We start from the raw sequence: 20,933 nt of genomic DNA, 5'->3' as shown, positions 1-20,933 counted from the left end.
TACATTTACAAAAGAGAAAAATAACAGCGTGGACTTTGAGCTGGACAGAAACGTCTATAAACATGGATTAGTTTTTTTAGTTGTGTAACAAACTTTTCACCGTAGTTACATGTACATTCTCACTGCATTTGTTTTTAAAAAAAAAAAAAAATGACTGAACTGAACAAGAGCTACAATTACAAACCTGGAGTGGTTTACTGAAACAAGCTGGATGTTTTTATTTTTTGGTTTAATAGTCGTCAATCTTGTATTCGTAGTTATAATCCAGGACAGGTGTGACGGATTCTGCTTCCCCTAATCCCCATGAGTCGTACCACGATGTTGTTGGAGCTGCTGTCGTTGTCGTCGTTGTCGTTGTCGTCGTCGTGGGCATCGTCGTCGTCAAACTCAATCTCAACCTCATTAACCTCTGCTGCCGAAGACGGCGGATACGCGCAATCCTGAGCATCCTCATGCGCTGGGGACTTGCATTGGAGTTTGAAGAAAACCCGTTGCCACCACTAATCACACGCTTCTGGCTGCCGCTGCTGCGCGAAGAGGTTTGTGTTCTGGAGTTGCTGTAACTGAGTCGAATTGGCTTGTTGCCGTGAAGGGCCATGATCTGTGAAGAAGTCAATGCAAACCTTTGTTTACACTGCGGCGAGACCAGATGTTGAACATTTCGACACACTCCTGTTTCGTCTATTATGAAATCTGAATAGTAAACATTGGAGGTCGTGGTTGTAGTGTGGAGAAAGTTGAAGGAGGTATGAATATTTCTGAGAGGTGCTGTACATTTTGCTGGGGTCAGAGCGTGACCTCACCTGTTTGATGCGGTCCCAGTTGGACTTGGCCAGGTTAAAGCTGCAGGAGGTCGCGCCGGACTCGTAACCCACCACGCAGATTTTAGTCTCGGAGGAGAAGCCTTCGGCCTTCGCCGTCACCCGGTATTCCCCTGGGTTCAGCAGCCGCCAGTAGTCCCCTGTTGGGGCTGAGGTAGTGTAAAAAACGATAGAGAAGCATGTTTAAAAGTGTCGAAAATGGGCAGTAAGTGTGTTTAAGTGGGGATAAAGTGTTGTCACCTGTGGTAACATCATGGTTTATTCCCTCCACAGAGATCGTGGCATTGGCAATAGGATTACCCTGCTGATCTTTCACAATGCCTCTGATGCCACGATGCACCTAAAGAACAGGAAGACATGAGGAAACACACCGTTTGTTCGCATGTCACTGTTTAATAAAATGTGCCCTAACGAGCTGTAATTCTGCATTTTCAATAAGTAAACATTTAAAGGAATCTGGCCACACCCATGATGAAAAGAAAAAAAAGATGTTTTACATTTCGTTAAGCTTTTAATTTTATTTCCTCCACTCACAGGAGACTGTTTGGTAAATGGTAATTTATGATTTTATCTAATTGAACAAGGACTTTATAAAGAAAACCATCCCAAATAAGTAATGTCTAAATGAGATTGTGTCTGGAGGACAACTGATTTTCAAGGCAAGACATCTTCTGTTTAGGGTTTTTGGAATAGGAGACGATTAGTAGCGGATTTGAAATTTAGCAATGATGAAATCTGGCTTTCATCCAGATCAGGTTGCATTCTTGTGACTCACCTGCTCCATGAAGGTGAGCATTGCTTCCCTGTTTTTCTCCCATTCTTGGGCCAACTCACTCTGATGAGGAAATTTATCACAGCCCAGGAATATGGACAACTCATAGCAGTTGGTATGAAGATAGCTGAAGTCATTCATACCTGGACAGAAGATCACAGACATAGATATTGACTTTGTCTCCATTGTGACCAAATAATTGGATTCAGTTTTGATTCAAACATCTCATTTTAAAGGGAAATTAAATAAATTCACATGTTCCAGCATAAAATCCCAGCACCCAGGCATGTAAAACTGTTTCTACAAACATTTGTTTAAAAAAGCGTTGCTCTCAAGACCTTAGTGAACTCCAGGAGTTCATCGTTACAAGAAGCCCATTTGTTAAATTTCCTTGTTACTAAACATTCCACAGGAAACTATTAGTGCAACTATAATGACAACTGGCAACTTGGTCACAGAGTAGCAACAACAGCTGAAGCATTTAGTGTGCAGAAGCCGTCTGTGGATTGAACAGCCACAGACCAATGAACTTCAGACTGGCTCAAGAACAGCATAGACCTCATCGTAAAATGTGTTTCCATGGCTAAACATCTGGATCTGAACTTTATATCACCGAATGCAATGCAAAACCACCCCACAAGACTCAAAAGCATTGGAGACATACTAACTGGAACCATATTACCTCTTTGTCTGGCAATCCAATGGTCTTGATTTAGCGGATTCCCCAAGAACAGTAATGGTCTGACTGTTTTTCCAATTATAGTGTTGTGGGGTTGCTGGTCAGGGCTTAACCCAATAGTTTCACTAAAAGACACTCTGGTGTTGAAGCATTTGAAGATGTTTTAGACATTTTAATACTTCTCACCTTGTGACAAACGTGACTTTGTAACAGTGCAAAAAGCAAGGTCCATGAAGACGTGGAAGGGGGATTTTTGGTGTGGAAGAACTTGACTAACCTGCACAGTTGTAACCTCAACCTGACAGAACAGCTGCAGGATTAATTGGGTCAGTTAATCCTTAAAAGGCTTAGCCTATAACGGTGTGCTTACAGGTTTAGGAAGTTACTAAATCTGAAATTATTAAAGTTCATGTTTCTTTGACTGCCGGGTGTAGTTGCATATCATGTCCACCAGGGTGTGCTGCCTTCTCAAGCAGTCAGCAGGTTGTTACTTACTCCCGGTGACGGGCTTCCACTTTGCCCGGTTGACCATGCCGACTGCTCCTGCGGGTATGTCTCCGTGGCAGGACCCGTGGTAGTTGTGGGTCATGGTCAGGTGCGTGGAGGCGTACGACACAGCCAGCCACCTGAACAAGGACTCGTCCGGGGTCAGCCGGGGCTCGTCTTCGGGCTCACTGTAGTGGAATCCAGCCCCGCGCCCTCCGTCGTCCTCCTCTTCCTCTCTGTGTCCATAACCCTGGCTGTAGCCATGCTCGTATCCGGGGTCGTATCCATGGTCGTATCCATGGTCGTATCCATGACCTCGCCACTCTTCCTCTGGCTCTGCATATCCTCGACTTCTCCAGTCCTCCTCTGGCTCCTCCTGGTAGCCCCTTCCCCACTCGGTCACATCAAAACCTTCGTCCTCGTACCTGGAGGGATGTTATTTTGGTTTAAGCCTTTCAAAACAACTCTGATTTATGTAGTAGAAAAGGAAGGAAGAATTGCAAAGCAAAACAACCTGAGAGGCAAACATTCATGCAGAGAAGAAGAGCAATAAATTCACGGAGGAAATGTCATACTGTCTCTTCTTGCGGCTGCGGGATTGCTCGCTCTTGGCAGGCTTGTTGAGACGTAAACTGTCATAAGGATAGGCCACGATGGCCTCTCCGCCTTGGAAGTTTGCACCCAACACAAATGGGTAGGCTTTCATCCAGGAAATAATGGCTCTGGTCTCCGTAGCAATCTGGAGCAAAATCAGAAAGATAAAGATTCAACACGTCTGAAAAGAGTAGAACAGAAACAGCAATTCAGGCGTAACAGCAGCATCAGGTGTAGGTTCACACAGAAAATGTTCTTAAAGTGTTAAAAACATCTTCTGAGGATAAACGACCCAGCAAGCATTTTAAAACTTATCTGTGAGTTCTTTACCGAGGTGTTGAACTCAAAGTTTTCTGGTATGGGTACATGATGGTTGGGGGTCAGTTTAGGCACCATGCCCTTATCCTCAGCGTCCCACAAGATGCTGTTCAGGTCAGGGAAGTTCTGGAAGATGTCAAAGCCGTCCTCAGTGAAGTGTCCCATGGTCCAGCTGCTCATCTCCGAGCCCTGCAGCAGGAGACATGAGGAAAATCAGCTGATGAGTGCACTGACTTTGGTTCAGCAGCATCTCCTGTTGGTCTCTTCTGTTTGTTTTTGCAGGTTGACCCGATAGACATGATTGCTTTTCTTCCACTCACCACCTCGAAAGCTGTCTCGTGCCCGTCAGGGTTCAGAGAGGGAACCAGGTGGATGCGTATTCCCTCCACCAGGCGCTGGGCCCTGGGGTTCCTGTCTTTGTATTCTTTGCACAGATACTGCATGAGCAGCAGGATCAGCTCCCTCCCCACTGCCTCGTTCCCATGGAGACCAGCCGTGAAGCGAAACTCCGGCTCACCTGAGGAGACGGCCTGTTATTCTCTGTTAACCAGAACCTGCACGTCTACCTGGTTTTTAAAGGACACAGTGATACGTTCAGGGCATGTCTGTATTTTTTTCATTTCTTTCCAATCAGGGTTTTACTTTAGAAACAGCGACATGCACAAGTATCCATACCTCTAGAACATGTTTTTATTTTACAGACAGAAATATCAGTGTTGTTTAATTGCAAACCTTTACCGGACAGGTGTGTCAGTCATGCTCATATTCTCACCTATTTCGTGCTCCGTGGGGTTTCCAGAGATGATCATTGCCATGATTTCTCGTCCCTTAGAGCTGCGGCCAAGACTGTAAACGTTGGTGATGTTGGGGCACTCCTCATGTACCGACTTCATCAGCTGGATGAGTCAGAAATGATGCACATGAAGCGTAGCTCACGGAGGCAACAAGCAGTTCACCGTCAAAGACTCTCATCGTCATTTTAGGAAGCAACATTACTGGACTATTTTTATAATATTAGTTTTGATTAGGGCGGCACAACTGTAGGAAGTTATGCATTTGGAGGATTGTTGAACACTGTGATCAAAACACTGTTGACATTTACATTCTTGTCCGTCATCATTATAATGCTTCAGTCATTATAATGTCGTAGAGCGCCATCGTCTTTGACAGGTGTGATGCCCGCTCCATTCAACAGGCTGAATATTTGAATTGTTAGCGTGCAAGGTGTAAATTTATAAAACATAAGAGGCAACAAATATTTAATTCTTAACAGTCCTTTACAATGTTAATTTCACACAGTCTGAAATTGCCATGATATAGTTATTATGACTGAAGCGATTAATCAGATTAAACCTGACGGATCAATTGTTGAAACGATTGTCAGCTAATTTAGTGATCGATTATTCATTGACTGGAGTATACAAACTCAAAGAAGACAATTTTCTGAAAGAACAACACACTCAGATGAGATATTAAGCCAAAATTGTACAAAGAAATATATACATTTTGCATTTAAGATAAAAATAAAAATCAATTTGCCCGTACAAATGATCTACCCAGAACTCAGAGTGGAATCATTTTAGCTTTTAAAAAACTTCAATTAAACACCTTTTGCTGTCTATTCATTATTTGGTCAAACCAAAAATTAATCAAAAGATCATCTCTGTCGACTTTTCACATGTTGATGTTTGTAGTAGTTTTTTGAGATCATCTGTAGCATTCTGTGCTACAGATGATCAAGAAATGCGTCATAGCATTAAATGTTTATCATCTTATTTTTAAAAAATGAATTGAATTTGAAGCCTCTTTGGATGTACTTCTAATATTGTATAAAAAAAAGGTTTAAATAAAAAAACCTGCAGAATGTGCCAATTTTTTTTATCTGATTAATCGTCAGAATAACCGATAGATTCATCGATAACTAAAATAATCTCTAGTTGCAGCGCTAACAGTTATAAGACACTGTGTAGACTGAAGCGATAATCGTCCTCAGGATGCACTTTGAGGGATACTCACTTCAACCATCTCTGAGTAGCTGTGGTGTTTGAACTCCAGGTAATCCACAGGAGTCACCTCATTCTGCCTGTACAGAGCACCACCTGGGTCTGACAGCAGAAACCGATTAAACCACACTCCTGTTTGTGTGTGTCACACTGTGTTTCTAAGGGGGGCGGCCTCACCAGGCACAGGGCAGCCCAGGACCTCCAGCCTCATGCACAGAGAGCCGTTCCAGCTCTGAGGGATGATCCGGATGTAGCGAGCCAGCACGGGCTCGGCGAGTCGGTTCATGACGGGAGTGTCCTTGTCGTTGTTTCCGAAGAACAGCTGGACGAGACGGGGGAGACGGGAGGTCGGGGATTCAGAAGGTGGAGCAAGGAGGAAGGTGATGCAGGTCGAGGTCAACTCACCCAGTCTGCGTATCCGTCGTGAATGGTGGTCCATTCTCTGCTGTCATTGCTGAAGGCCAGGAAGTAGGATGTCACGAAATCGCTCCTGAAATGAGTCAACAGGAGATTAGCATGTGGAGTTTATTACTGAGATGAAACGCTCTGTACTAGTGTGTGTGTGTGTGTATGCTCCTCACTCATTCAGGGCATCTCGGCCTTGAGTTACAACTCCGGTGAACTCCGTCTCCCTGCGAGCGTCGACCTCAAACCAGTGGATCCTGTCCTCTGAGTTTGCGCACCACGCTCCACCTCTCATATTGTCCTCATCCTCTGAGCCCTGGGAACCACACAGACCAGAGAGTCTGCTGCTCAGTCCTCCGGCTTGCTCACGGTTTGAGCTCTAAACTCAAAACATGCCGCGTGATTTGATTTGAATTTACGTTTCTCTCGACTTTGAAACGGCAGGCCACAGTGTGTTTTTGATTTAATATCTCAGCTGTTTATGGGAATCTCTGATTAATGGGAGTGACTGTCTCGCCTGTAACTGTATTTTCCAAAGCTGCTAACGGGTAATCGAGTGGCGTATTCAGTCCTGACTGCCTACCTGCATGTTGAGGCGCGCCCTCTGAGGAGAGAAGGCGTACTGAGACATGGAGGAGGCTGTGAGCTGGTCTGACTCGATCTTATGGGACTCCATCCCCAAAGGAGGACATTCTGCCACATGTGGAGGCACAAAGGAATGAGAAGAAATGATTAAAAAAAAAAAAAAGTAGATCTTCACCATCTTTTCCAGATCTTACTGACTCACTCTTTGGCTCCTTGTAGACACGTGGTCTGTTCCTGGCTCGCTCCTCGGCCTCCTTCAGCTTCTCTGCTCGTTCTGTCAGGGGTCAGAAGAGCAGTCTGAATGAAAAATAAATTGCACTGTTTTTCCCTGAACTGATTTCTTTTTCTTTTCTACTTTCTCTGCCCAGACACAATTTAGCAACTTTTCTTTCTTTCTTTCTTTCTTTTTTTTTTTTTACGTTTTACTTGCTAAAAATCCTCCTGAGGATGTGAAGAGCCTGGAGTCTGGCGGAGGGAAGAAATCTAAAAACAAAACCAGATGTTATGACTTGGCCTTCGGTCCAGATTTGCTCTAATAAAACTCAGGCCATCCTGACCTCAAACAGAACTGTCCCACAGCACATCCAAAGTAAGGAAACTACGACCCGATTGAAAATGCCTTTACAGTCTGGCTGAAAATATGTAGAGTTCGGTATAGATATTGACATTTAGAAGTAGAAACAGAAATCATGCAACCAGAAAGTCTATTATTCTCCAGTTTTGGTTTTAATAGTGTGTGAATTGTGACCTCAGTTTCCTGCCTTTATCTGCCGTCGAGGTCTTCTGCTGCTGCAGCCGATAAGCTTCACGTTTTGTTGTGCTGACGGTTCTCTGCTTATTTTGGTTTCGACAAGTTGTTATTTAAGCTACTGTTGCCTTTGTATCATAAAGTCAATTTCTAATATAGAACTGCTGGATGTAGCTTTTTCTGACCTCTGTAAACCCAAGAAAAGTTTAATGTATTTGGATATGGCCGATATAAAGGGAGTGTTACTGGAGCTGTGGTAATTGACGGTAGCTGGGAGGACTCCCAAATCCAATTCGGTTTAGGGCTACTTTGGACCAGCTCTTCCCCAGAGAGGAGCACTAGATGCTCTAACACGCTTGTTTTTTTTTCTCTACTTTTGTCTCACCGAACTCTTCTGCAGGTCCATGTTAAAGGTGACAGCATTCGGTTATGGAAACATCTGCTTCGAGTGAAGCTAAAATCCAATCGGTAGCAGACGTTGGCTGCTGGAGGTGACCTTTTTGACCCAACTCCTGTCTGAGTCATTTATCATTTTCTCTGAACTCTACTCCCCAACCTGAATGCATACTGCAAACACGTGGCAGCCGTGAATTGAGCGTGCTTTGAGTTTGCCCGATAAAAACTCCCTCCATGGCGTCTGTTTTCCTCGTAGCTCCAATCCGATCCAAATGGTTTCGTCTTTGTCTGTTTTCGCTCGAGCTCCCGGGAGACTTCTCAACCGTTAGCATGCCTGATCTCAATTCTGCTTTGATTGGATAAACCTCGGTCCCTTTCGTGCAAGTTAAAGCTGGACTCTTCACCACATCTGCAGCAGCGTATTTATAAGAGACATGAGAAAGCGGCGGACATGTCAGAGTGTTGTTTTGTTGTCCTTTAGTACTTTTGCTGTTAGGTCAAAGGCACTGGGGTCTATTGACATAATTGCACAGAAAGATCATTTCTAAAAGGGCTTGGGTAAGCCCACATCTGGGTTCTCTTACCTCTCTCCTCCCTCTCTCTCTCCTTCTTGGCTTGCTCTCTTTCTTTTTCTACCCACTTTTCATCTGTGTCATAGTCTTTCCGTCCTGCAGCGGAAAAAGAGAACTGGTAACTTTATGGACGCGCTCACGAAGGCACTTCTCTCTAGCTTAAAACATGGAAACAAAGAGAAAAAGATCGTGAAAGATCAGCTTTTATTTTGTAAGGTTATTGACCTTACAAAAGGACGTGTAGGTTTCAGACGTATAGAAGCAAGATTATCCAGACTCCTTGAAGTTTTTATTATTTGGCAGGCTAAGACATTGGGGTGCATAATTGTGAAATAGGAAATTACAAGAGATTGGCTTTCAAGATCAAAATCCGGGAAACAAAAAGATTATCGGGTGTTAGTTCAGGAAACCTGATTATTCCCTCTTGTCTTTCTGAGTAATGAGGACCATGTGGGGGGGTTTTGGGACATATTTGACCCGTTAGTGCTCGCTTACTCATTCCATATTCGTCGTAATCATCATACCAGGTCCTCTCAAGTGGAGCAGATGTTGTGGGTTCTTCTGTGTTTAAAAAAAACAACAACAGAACAAAGTTAGAAAGCCCCATTTTGTCATCTAAAAAAATCTACTTCTTTACAAGTGAGACTTTATGAGATTACACCATTTAATCAGCAGTTTTACACGTTTGCCCTGCCCTGATTTGCTCGACCACAACATCAGATCTGCTTCTGTGACGCCTCACTATAATCAGGTTGTTAGAGCCTTAATTTACATTTACAGGAATCATAAATTAGTTGGGATCTGATGACAGGGCTCCTCCGAATGCCACAACAAAACCGTAGACGGTCTTGTTGACTTAGTGGATCCAAGCAAACCCACCCACTCCTGTCTGCAAATGTGGGTTAGGTTGTTGCACAGACTCACTGTAATGTCATTGCCATGTGCTCATGAAAGCCACAAGTGGAACAGATATTCCATATGTCCCTAACTCCTGGAAAAGTCTCTCCGCTTGATTTGAAAATTTGCCAGATTTTTTTCAGGTGGAGGGGTTGGTTGTTCTTTTTTCTAAGATCGCTGCGTGACAGCAGGTACCTGGGATGGTTTCCACTATGACCTCGGGGCTGACCTCTTCTACGTCTGGGAATTTATCTGGAAGCTCGACTGCGGGAGGGAAAAACAAGATGGAGCAAGAGTTTAAACGACAAAACTCAGATTCGTTTAACTTGACAGATAATTTAACACAAAGTGAGTGAGGAAAAATGCTGGAATAAGAACTACACTTCTTTTGGCAAAACACTGGAAACACGGAGTAACGGCAACACGTTCGGAGTGTCAAACAAAGTTTTCCAGCACCTGTGGAAAAATTCGATGATCTTTTTGACCTCAGCCAGAGACAAAGTGCCGACAAGCGTTCGCTGTTGTGGCTGCAGGAACAAAACCAGGAGCACTAAAGAGTCCCAAACGTACCTGTCGCGTCCCAGTAGTCACTGTCGTCTGTGCCGTACTTCTCCGGGGCCTCGGGGGTCGGGTCCGGGTCCTTCCAGTAAATGTCGTAGTTATCGGTCACAGGAGCGTATGGCTCCTTCTCAATTTCCTTCCAGAGATCATCGTAGTTGTCGGGCGGTGAAGTCGACGGCTCTCCCTCGACGGGATTCCAGTAGACATCGTAGGAGTCGGTCACGGGGTCGTCTGGTATCCTGGGAAGGTACGGGGGCTCAGTGCTTGGAGATGGAGTGGTGCCAGCCCCCCAGTAGTCATCTTCTGCTGTCCAGTAGTCATCTAACAGACAGGGGACAAAGCGCAGATGTGCAAATAGAGTTGTTGAATCATATCGATCAATCATTCGAGTTGATTTGTTTTGCACATTTCAGCAGCAACGTCGTCCAAAGTCCTTTGCATCGTAAAAACGCATCAATAAAAAGCCATAAAAATATCATTCAACTCCCAAGAAACAAACAAAAAAACAAAACAATTATAGCTAAATATAGACTTATTTCATGTGACTGAGGTCAAAGTGAGGCCAAACAGACTTTAAAAAGAAACAGGAAGAAGAGTTAAAAGGAAATAAATAATCTAAAGAAAAATCTAAGAAAGAAGTGAATATAAACGAACCACTATTATTATAATTATTCTTTTGAAAAACAAAGAAAAATCAGAATAACCAGAAAAACTAAACAAACATTTATATTGATATTGCGATATCAATATTGCAACTATGTTGCAATATTAATATATCAGCTATCAATATCAATACATGTCAAACATGTTGGTCAATGTTTTATTTATCAAAACTCTAAACTGACAGGTTTTTATAACCTAGATTTAAAGTAACCAAGTGATTCAGCAAATCTTTAATATATTTTGGTGCTAAGCCATTAAATGATTTATAAACTAACAACAGAATCTTAAAGTCTGTTTTCTGAGCTACCGGGAGCCAGTGTAGAGACTTTAGAACTGAGATGATCCATCTTCCTAGTTTTAGTGAGAACAGTTGCAGCTGTTGGTCTGATTAAAATTTCTAGGGAGACCTTTGAAGACATTGCTGCAGTAATCAATGCGACTAAAGATAAACGCATGGATAGGCCTGTCGCGATAAACGATATATCAATTAATCGCACGATAAATTAAACCTATCGACCTCATTTTAATTATCGGCTTTATCGTCTCTTCCTGCCTTTTTTTTCTTTCTGTTGATGACACTAAATGGAAAAAGGCTCAGCTCCGGTGCTCTCTACTGACTCTCCCTTCCTCATTTCCTTGGTGTAATGTCCAGCGGCCCATTTTCAAAACCTGAGAGATCACACATTAGCCGACAGAAATCCTAGGTATAACGGTTCGATTGGGTTCGTCGTGCCGTGTGGTGTCCAGCCACATGGGCACAAAATAAGGGCTACAAGTCCAGTTAACTAATTTTAAAGCCAGGCATTAATCAATGCTTTACTAGAATCTACCTGTGATGCATGTGGCTAGAGTCAGCGTAAAGTCCTGACTGAATGAAAATCATTATAACCTATTTAAGTCACGTTAACGAAGAACAGCTGAAAACATACCGGGTTTATCAGCTGCGGTAGCAATTTGGCTCCAACTCCTCCCCTTGTCATTTCTATATTCTTTGCACGAAATGTTGAATAAACATTAATGTTGTTTCCACATATCATCTCCGATGTCCGCTGGACTTCGGGTTGCTCCGTGTCAGCTGTTTGGGATTCCCCTCAGTAATTTCCCCTCAGAAAGCGCGGAGGAGAATCCGAGCTTTCTGATTGGCTACCTGTCACATTCAGCGTTAAGCTCCCAGTCAGGGAAACCCCTGATTTAGATCGGAGCGGCCACAACGATCTACCGTAACTCACCATACACTGCAGGATGATCGGTTACGAAATCACCAGCGACAATCTTAGATCGGCCAACGTTCTAAGATTGTCATAAGGGCAAAATGGGGGCAAAAAATCGTGTAGAATGAACTATTGCATTAGGGAGTCTGATGTGCCCATCTTCTCTATTTAAATCTAGTGATTACTGAAGGGCAATACACAGACTTTATAATCTGCACTCTTTTGGTTGAATCCAGTATTTATTTCCACTTTGGTTTTATGTTGTTTAGTTTTTATTTAAGTACGTTTTTTGTTAATGGAGACTGAGAATCCATTTTATTTTTGTTTTTGGTTGTTTTGTTTATTTAGTTTATCAGTTCCAGTGTTATGTGTTCTTTTGAAAATAAAGTGCATCTATCTATGGCAGGAAATCGCATGCATTATTAGTCAATATTATCGTTTATCACAATAATTTTTTAGACAGTTAATTGCTCAGCAAAATTTGTTATCGTGACAGGCCTACGCATGTATGAGTTTCTCTAGATCTTGTTGGGACATTAGTCCTTTAGTCCTGGATATGCTGTTCAGGCGATAGAACTTCCTTCATGTAACTTGAAGGTTGTGGTTATGTGCAATAAAACTGCGTGGGACAAATTCAATTATTCAGCATCCTAAACGTGGAGTTATTTGCCTGAGTCAATTGGTTGCATCAAGGTATACAAAGATTTGGAAATCCTTTTTCAGTCTGCAGCGAAGAGAAACACAATGAGCCTCAAGTTGCTGCACACTGCCAGTCAGCTTGCTGAAAGTAAATTTAGCTACTACAGTTATTTTTGTGAAGCATAAATATGTCAACCAGTCGTTTTTCTATTCAAAACGGGAATGACAGGAGAAGAAGTCAGAGAATGGCTGCTGGAGTCAGAACCGTAGATCTAGTTTAACTCGGCACTAACCAGGGAAGTAGTCAGGCTCAGCAGGGGGGTCAGTGGGAGGCTCTGTTGGGATCGCTGGAAGAAAGACAGAAACCAGGTCAGCAAATCTCCAAGTCATTCCAGTTCAGTAGAAACATGATGCAGTATGTTGTTCTTACTTGTTGTGGTGGGTGGGAGGGTTGTGGTTGTGGTCTGCCTGTCTTTCTTCTTCCCCTTCTTGTCAGTTTTAGGCTTTTTAGTGGCGTTTGGATCCTTTGGCTCTTTCTTCTTCTTGTCTTTCTTCTTCTTTTTGCCTTCCTCCGGGGCTCTTCTCAGCCTGCTCAAAATGCCTGGTGGAAACGAGTAGTAGAAGTAGAAGTAGTCAGAACAAATTTCAAGGTATTAAACTTTTTGTTTAAAACCCTAAAAAGTTTATATTGCATCATTTGGGAGAAACTTAGTGAGAGGCAGAAACCAGACAGCTGAATTTGTTTCAGCTTCTTTTTTTTTTTTTTTGATCCATCAGTATTTCCTTTTGAGGTCGTCCGAAGCTCTGCTGAGTCTTCATGGAAAACAGTTCTCTCTTTTTCCATTAGCTGGGATTCAAGGATGCTAAATCTGTCAACATACTCAGCAAACTATTCTCACCTCAGCATCTTCAGCGAAGCTCAGCACAGAGCTGATATGTTCTCACGCGTGATTTGTATGAACAATAATGCCACGGTCTGCACTAATCTTCTAGGACTTTCATAATGGAGAAGAAAAAAAAAATTAGCACCTTCAAAATGAGTAACACCTCCTGGGCTACTAGCACAGAGTTCGTCTGGGAAAAAAAAGAGAAAAAAAAGACCTGGTGGTGGACAGGGCGAACATCTGGACTTTCTCCAGATGTTCTCACTCAGACTCCGATGCCCTGCGAAAGTATTTACATTGACTAAACTTTTCCACATTAACTTACAACCCTGATCCGGAGCGTGTTTTACTGAGACTTCATTCAACACAAAGTGGCGCCTAATTGGACAGTGAAAGGGAAATGTGTTCTGTTCAGCCCTCTTTGCTTGGATACCCCTAATTAAATTAAAACACAAGTAACGGTCTTCAGAGATCACTTTATTAGCAAATAAACTCCACGTTTGGGTAATTTAACCACATTACCCAAACATGGATATGTTCTGTGAAGGCCTCGGATTTTGTTGTGGAGACGTTTGAAGAAAAAATAGAACAAATGTTACGAGCTTCGAGCATCTCACAGAATGCTGTTCAGTCTGTCGTCAGACAGTAGCAAGGACAACTGCAAACCTACCAAGAGGATTTCTCTCTATTGTATCGCTGGATGAACTGCAGGGGATTGCAGCTCAGGTGGGAGAGTGTGTGGCAGAGACAACTGAGTTTATCACTACGCAGTTCTGGGCTTTATAGAAAAGTCGGAGGAAGGACGGCATTGTTGAAAGAAAACCACAAAATGCCATGATTGCCGTTTGCCACGAGCCAAGTAGGTTAACGGCATGTTTAACGAGGTTCTCCGGCCAGAGGAATGGAATGTTTTGGGTCACAGGCGGAGCGTCCTGCATGGTAAATAAATAAAACTGCACATCACTCTGAACACGGCATCCTCACTGTAAAACGCGGTGGTGGCAGCATCATACCGATATGGACGGTTTTCGTCAAACAGGGGGGCAGAACCAAAGGGAAAACGGACAGAGCTAAATACAAGCCAATACTGAAAACAGCAAAAGGACTTGAGAGTGGGTGTGGAGGTTCACCTTCCAGCAGGACAAAAAAAACCCCTAACATGCAGGATGAGTTCTAATACAATAGAATAGAAATATCCTCTATTGTCCCACAATGGGAAAATTTCTGTGTAACAGCAGCAAAGTGACAGACAAAGCAAGTAGATTCACACAAAGAAAATAATAAAAAAAAAACATTTAAAAAAATAATCTGTGCAGTTATTAGAAATAGTCCAAAAGAATGTACAACTGAGTAGGTTAATTCAAAAATTTGCAATAAAAATACAGATTACCTACAAAAAAATGACAATAAAGACTGTGATGCTGGCAGAAGTGTTATTCCAAATGAGTAAAAGCTGTGAGTTGTTGTGAGTGATGATGGCTACAGAGTGTGACAGCCTGCTGGGAGGAAGGATCTACGATGGCTGCTGCTTTGTGCACCTGGGATGTAAGCAGGCCGTCAATAAAGACTGAATCTCTCCATGCAGGGGGTGGGACAAAGGTTCAGATCAGTTTATATCTGTGTGTGAGAATGGTCCAGTCAAAGTCCACAACTTGTCAAAGCCCACACTATCTGTCGAAATTTGAACATTTCAATTCACAGATGCTCTCTGTCCAGACTGAAGCAGAATGTGGATCTGCAGAGCATCGATTCAGCAGGACTTAATGCAAAATTCAAACCATGCTTTCAACACTTTAAGTTGTAGAAAAAATATTGAAAATCGTGTGCCTATTTTTTATTTTTTTAATCACGCCACTATTTTCTGTTGATTTCCTGTTGATATCAAATCTCAACGAAACATGTTGAATTTTGCGTTTTTTAACATTACAAAATGTGATGTTAGAACCACAAGGCGCCGTGCACCTCAGCAGTTCTACTGTTTTGTCTGCGGGCGAGAGAGAGCGTCACTCAGCTCTTACCCTCCTGTGAGGTCCCCTCTGCCTCTCTCTTTGCCTTGATGCTGCGTCCCAGTGGGTGTGGGTCCCCTGCGAGCTCCTGCTCGCTTTCTGGGTCATCCAGGGACTTGTCTTGCAGCTGATCCTGAGTCTGCTTCTCCTGCAGGAGGGAAGCTATTCCCCCGGCACTCCTCCCTCCTCTGGGAATCAGCAGGCAGCTGAGGACCAGCAGAGCCACAGACGCAGTCACAGTGTGGCTTTTCATATCTGCTGCAAAAACAGCAACAAAAAAAAGTTTGTTGAAAAATCCTTCGGTTTTGGAGTGTGCGTGTCTTCTTCGTCAGCTCGCTCCACTTGATCCTCCAGGAGCTTCAGCGTTCAGCCTCTTTTCAACGCGTTCCAAACTTTTTACCCCAGCAGGGAGGTCTCCTCCTTCAGCTCCACACGTACCCACATCCACAGTGTGTCATGTCAGCTGGGCTGAGGCTGGGCTAGACAGGGACTGACGGGGGGGGGGGGGGGGGAGAGGGAGAGGCTGGGAGGGTGCAGTCAGCAGAGACACAGGGAGAGAAACACCTAAAGCAAAGCCGGTCAAAATGAATAGTCAGAGCTCCTAATTGGTCAGCTGAAAAAACAATAACAAGGCTAAAGGATCCCCTTCACCTGCAGGACGAGTCACAACAGGTGTAGCGCTAAGACCTCAGATTGCAGGGCAGGTGGGGCCCCCGGGGACCGCTGGGGTTTGAGAAGGATCCGTCTGCTTTCTGTCTGCCGAAATTCCTTCTCGTAGAGCCGCAGCCTCATGCAGAACCACCACAAAGCTGAACAGCGGGAGAGAGGAGTGACTCCTCGGACACCAGGTTACACAAGCAGAGCCACTGGGAGAGAGAGGGAAAAAAGACAGGAGCGCAGAGGAGGAGAAGGATTTGGTGCAGCAAAGCCAAACAAAGATAATTGACAGAAAGAGAAATTTTAAACAGATAAAACAATGCGGTTTTTTTTATCTGCTTTAACTGTTCTTTGTCAGGTCAGAGGTTTCTTCGTCTTAGTGTGTGCTCTCCAATGGGGTCGGTTGTGTCAATCGGTGTCTCCTTTTTTTGGAGCAAGTAAGCAGCCCAGCAGAGGGGAGCTCACAACACAGGACGGCAGATGACAGAATCATATTCTGTGTTTTCTTTTCCGTCTGTCTCCTGTTCTGTCTGCCGTTTGGAAAGTCTGCTCGTCGGCTTGAAAGCTGCTTGGTCCATAAAGTTTACCTCAGGGATAATTTAGGGTAAACTTCTGGCACTCTGATAAAACACAGCCAGACATTTTTAAACGGGAGTTTCATCCTGAAGGTAGAGCCTGCGTGCAACAACAACAACAACAACAACAACAACAACAACAACAAAAACTTAAAGTCAATGCAAAACACTTTAGAAAAACAGCAGTGTCAAAAGGATCAGACTGAAAACTGAGGCAATCGGGCCTTTAGCATATAAACCTGCTAAAACAGTTTGGCTCATAAGATCTCAGAGTGTGGGGCTAGGAAAACAAGAAATGTTTGACAAGGATTGGACTAAGGAGGATTACACTGAAACTGTGCAGCCATGTCTCTGGTGGGTATTACTGCAGCTGTGAAGAATGCAGTTGATAGTTCGGGATACAGTGAGGTCAAGAAGAGGCCGATTTAACCAACAGGGATTGAGACACTAGTGGAAGAGAGCAAACTGCAGAAGGAGAAAGTTAGACTCTTTCCAAACGTCTTTACATAACAAGCAGTGGAAAGAAAGTAAGTGAAAAGGAATGAATTCTCGACCACCAAACAAAAAAAAAAAAGAAGGAGGTCTCTGTTTGAAACGTAGTTTACTCCAGAGCGACAAATTACGTAGGATCTTGGGTTGGAGACAAAGAGCAGCAGACCCAGTTAAAGCCACAGCAATGCAGAAGTCAGAAAATCAACATTACTGCAAGGTGTTGTTTGTGAGCATAAACTTCTCAGGAAGAAAACATGTTTTACTATGGTTTTTACTCTGTAAGCCAGTGGTCCCCAAACTACGGCCCGCGGGCCAGATCCGGCCCGCCTCCACATTTGGTCCGGCCCCCGAACAATACCAGAGAGCATTCAGATTTTTTTTTTCATATACCATATTTTCCGGACTATAAACCCCTTATATGTGGATTTTTCTTCAACCACCAGGGGGCTCTTTAGCAGGAAGTGAATCAAATGGAAGTCAAAATTGGAAATAAAAGAAGAAAGCGCCCATTAAAACAGAATTAAGTTTTAATAGGGAATTGAAATTTGAGAATGTTGTTGATCAATTAAATAGCACTGAGAGGAAAAAGAAGATTTTTCGTTCTTTTTAAATAATACTGGGATCATTATGAGAATTTGAGGTATAGATATTAGGATCCAGTAGATGGCAGTAGTGCAACAATAATGGATGCAAGCTGCTGTTGAAATCTAAAGAAGAAGAAGAAGAAGAAGAAGAAGAAGAAGAAGGCGCATATTTTCATTTAGCACATGCTAGTAGCAGACACGAAGGATCAGCACTTTTACTGTTACAGTTATCATTCGGAAACTACCGTAATCAGTTCAGTTAAATCTAAACTTGGCAACTTTTTATTTTTCAACCGTAATAAATGTGACATTCAATTGACCTGTTATTACTCAAATTTTGGGTGTCCGCCCCCCTCTGCTGCTGCTGCATCGCTGTGGAAAACCTGGAGCGACAGAGAAATCTGAGGCTTGTATGTGTATGTTAAAAAAAAAACTTTGGGGTTGTGGTTTATAGTCCAGTGCGGCTCATAGTTCGGAAATTACGGACTATAATCCTTCCTGGATTTATTCTGTGAAGAACCCAGAGAGGGTTATTTGGTTATTATTTATTTCATTAATAGTGTTATTATTTATTTCCTGACTTTTGTTCTGTGAAGAACCCAGAGAGAGTTATTTGATTGTGCTTTCTGGAAAACAATACATTTTTACATTTAGGCACTCCTGCAATCGTCACACTTTTTCTGTTTCAAACTGATTCCGGCCCCCCACCAGAGTAGGGAAAAGTTATGTGGCCCTCACAGGAAAAAGTTTGGGGACCCCTGCTTTGAGCTAGTAACTTTACTAGATAAATCAGCAGGCGTTTGATACAAACTTTTTCACTTTCACTACACATATTTAGCCAACCATCTCGATCCATTTTTTTGTTGTTTTTGATGTTTATGCTTCATGATTGACAGTGTTTTGACTTTTCTCCCAATAAGCACATTTAATAACAAAATATTATTTTGAGGACAATAAAAATGTTCTCAGAATAACATTTTTATTGTGGTGCAGTTAAGCCTCTATGAGGCAAAACCGGAATTGAATATGTGAAGAAAAGTGGGACTTCCAGCTGCTTCCATTCACTGTTGCTGATATAAAGTATTCTAGAGACACAGAGGCTGGGAGATAAGGCAGTGCTGAAGCCTGTGCACATCATAATAACCATGCCGGTCAGAATCATAGCAGCGGTGATTCAACACTGTGGTAAATTGGGGGCAAACTAAGCTTGGAATGCCTAAATCCCCTGGCAGGGTTCCTGCTTGTCGGGTCTTTAGGCTAGCGCTCTGAGTCAACATTTCTCCTGACTGCCTCCACCCCGCTGGAAGAAATAGCTATAAACTCACTTCCAAGCTGAAGATTTTATTCAGAGCTGTTTTCATAACACGTTTTATTCAGGTCAGATGCGACCAAAGATGAACACTTTGGAGCTCATTGCACACAGAAACACAAGCTTATGTGTGACATCACTGGGATAAAAGTGATGTTTTCAGATGGGAACATCATGGTTTATCATGGTGGAGGCAGACTTCATATCACTGAAAAACAATAAAGGAAGAAATGTGTCTGGGCATTTTTTTAGAACAATTTAAGAAAAGATGAGTGTGCATTTCAAATGAGACAACAAACCCAAACAGAAAGGGGATTATTTACTAGTTCTAGAGAAAGAATCCCCTAAATTGTATCCAATTAGGAAAAAAAAAAAAAATTACTAAGATCTCTATAAGTATGTTTATTTCTAGTAACATTCCATTTTTTTTATATACTCATAATTTCATTAATCGACTAATTTGCTTCAGTTTCTTGAAGTTGCCAACATCTGGTGTGAATTTCATGTCAGTAGAAATATTACTATTTTTACTGACAAAAACGTCGACATGTTCAATACTTACTTCACCCCACTGTGTGTACCCTCTAGTGTAATCAACAAATCTATCACATAGGAGAGAGTCGAAACTATGGTAATTAGGTCTGCAAAAAAAATAAAATAAATAAACCATAGCTCTTCAAGGACTCAGGCATTAATCAACCTGACACTGCTGTTCATGTGCTGCTATATAAATTTCCATTATTTTAGCAGAAGCTGAGAAGTGAGGGTGCATAATGTTTAGAGCCTCTAGCTGAGCTGAGCGTCAGGATGTGTTGGGCAGGAAACAATGACATCAGAGAGAGGAGTGAAGTTGGGGGAGGGAAGCTGGGAGTAAAAGTGAGAGAAAAATGCTGTAATCCAGCAGGCTCACTAGGTACAAACGGATAGAACCGATTTATAAAACTCCATCCTGCTCTGCTTAATTCATCCTGACTGGTCCTCCACACACCAGCTGGATATCTGATCTGGGAAGGATGGCCGGGCTCTAACACATTAACCCTTAGCAGGGCTTCTGAGTGCTGCAGATCTATTATTCCTCATCTGGAGAGCGAGCAAGAAAGTGTTACCAGGCGTCAAGCTACTTATACAACAGAGTTTGCAGCACATTTTTAGAGGGGATTTTTTTTTTTGGCTGAAAGATGCTTCCATCTGTTGCATGCCGTGATTCAGCAGATCCAGCTCATCTAGTCCAGGAGGAATGTGTGCCTGGTTAAGAGGCATCAAGATGCCCAACTTTACCAACCACAGTCTAAAATCTCCTCCGTATGAACGCTAGTAATATTTCTGAAGCTTTTCTGGAGCAGCATGTAGCTTGCAAAGTGAAAGCAGATGAGTGTTTTTGTTTCTCTTATTAAAGATGAAGACTGCCAGCACAAGAGCTTCAGCTCTGTAAACAGACTGCCGATGCTGGCGCTTTCCCCAGATGGTTGAGCATCCACATCATCTTTTGTAGATATTAAAAAAAAAAAAAAAAAGTGAGCAGTCAGGTTTGAAAACTGAATCTGCTTTAAAATGTGAATTTTTAAGACGACTAAAAGCTAGCTGCAGGTTTTGTGTTGATGTGATTTCTTCCTTTGCTTCCAGCACCATTAAGGGACAAAACATCCAGCGTAGTGTGTGGTACCCTCAAAAAGAATCAAAGAGTGCCCTCTAGTGGCTAAACAACAAAACAGCTACACCGCAATCCATCTCCAAAGTGCATTGGTGTTCAGAAGGTTGCACACCGTAGCAGGATCTCAGCTTCTTGGGCTTTTTTTTTTAGAGTAACAGTGAGAAACACCATAATTAATGGACAAGTGAACAATTGTGTTTGCTATTTAAAAAAAAAAAAAAGCTGATCAAACATCACAAACCTGAGTTCTTCATGTTTTCAGATGCAAAATTAAAATCAACTTAGAGTGGCTCAATCAGATTAAGGTCAGTAGGCTCAGATTGTCTCTTCAGGACCTTAAACTTCTCAAAATGATCTGTATATTCTGGCACGTTCACTTTCTGAACTGAGCTACAGAAACAAATGAACAATTTTTTTCAATACGT

At 42.7% G+C, this 20,933-nt stretch overlaps 1 protein-coding gene across 1 annotated transcript; it reads right to left on the bottom strand.

Annotated features, from left to right (window-relative positions):
* Positions 1-142: 142 nt before the first annotated feature.
* aebp1b (AE binding protein 1b) lies at positions 143-16,076 on the bottom strand. Its single transcript, XM_015013311.2, has 22 exons — positions 15,253-16,076; positions 12,781-12,951; positions 12,644-12,697; positions 9,847-10,158; positions 9,472-9,540; positions 8,875-8,940; positions 8,392-8,475; positions 6,866-6,937; positions 6,662-6,771; positions 6,255-6,394; positions 6,079-6,163; positions 5,851-5,995; positions 5,687-5,775; positions 4,443-4,566; positions 3,991-4,187; positions 3,683-3,859; positions 3,334-3,497; positions 2,768-3,183; positions 1,597-1,736; positions 1,062-1,161; positions 804-970; positions 143-601 (listed from the first exon to the last, which is right to left on the bottom strand). The coding sequence occupies exons 1-22, from the start codon at positions 15,491-15,493 to the stop codon at positions 230-232; spliced, it is 3,495 nt and encodes a 1,164-aa protein (XP_014868797.2). The 5' UTR covers positions 15,494-16,076; the 3' UTR covers positions 143-229.
* Positions 16,077-20,933: the final 4,857 nt, after the last annotated feature.

The sequence above is a fragment of the Poecilia mexicana genome, unplaced genomic scaffold (assembly GCF_051168715.1).
Source record: "Poecilia mexicana isolate PSO_F unplaced genomic scaffold, ASM5116871v1 scaffold_9, whole genome shotgun sequence".
NCBI classification, from domain to species: Eukaryota; Metazoa; Chordata; class Actinopteri; order Cyprinodontiformes; family Poeciliidae; genus Poecilia; species Poecilia mexicana.
Note: the sequence above shows the minus strand (reverse complement) of the source record. Positions and strands in the feature narration are given on the sequence as shown.

Excerpts from the sequence above, each read along its gene's own strand:
- aebp1b (XM_015013311.2), bottom strand. The coding sequence starts at position 15,493 with ATGAAAAGCCACACTGTGACTGCGTCTGTGGCTCTGCTGGTCCTCAGC. Across the intron at positions 8,941-9,471 it reads CATAGTGGAAACCATCCCAG|AAGAACCCACAACATCTGCT; the intron begins GTACCTGCTGTC and ends TTTTAAACACAG. Across the intron at positions 3,498-3,682 it reads ACTTTGAGTTCAACACCTCG|ATTGCTACGGAGACCAGAGC; the intron begins GTAAAGAACTCA and ends ATTTTGCTCCAG.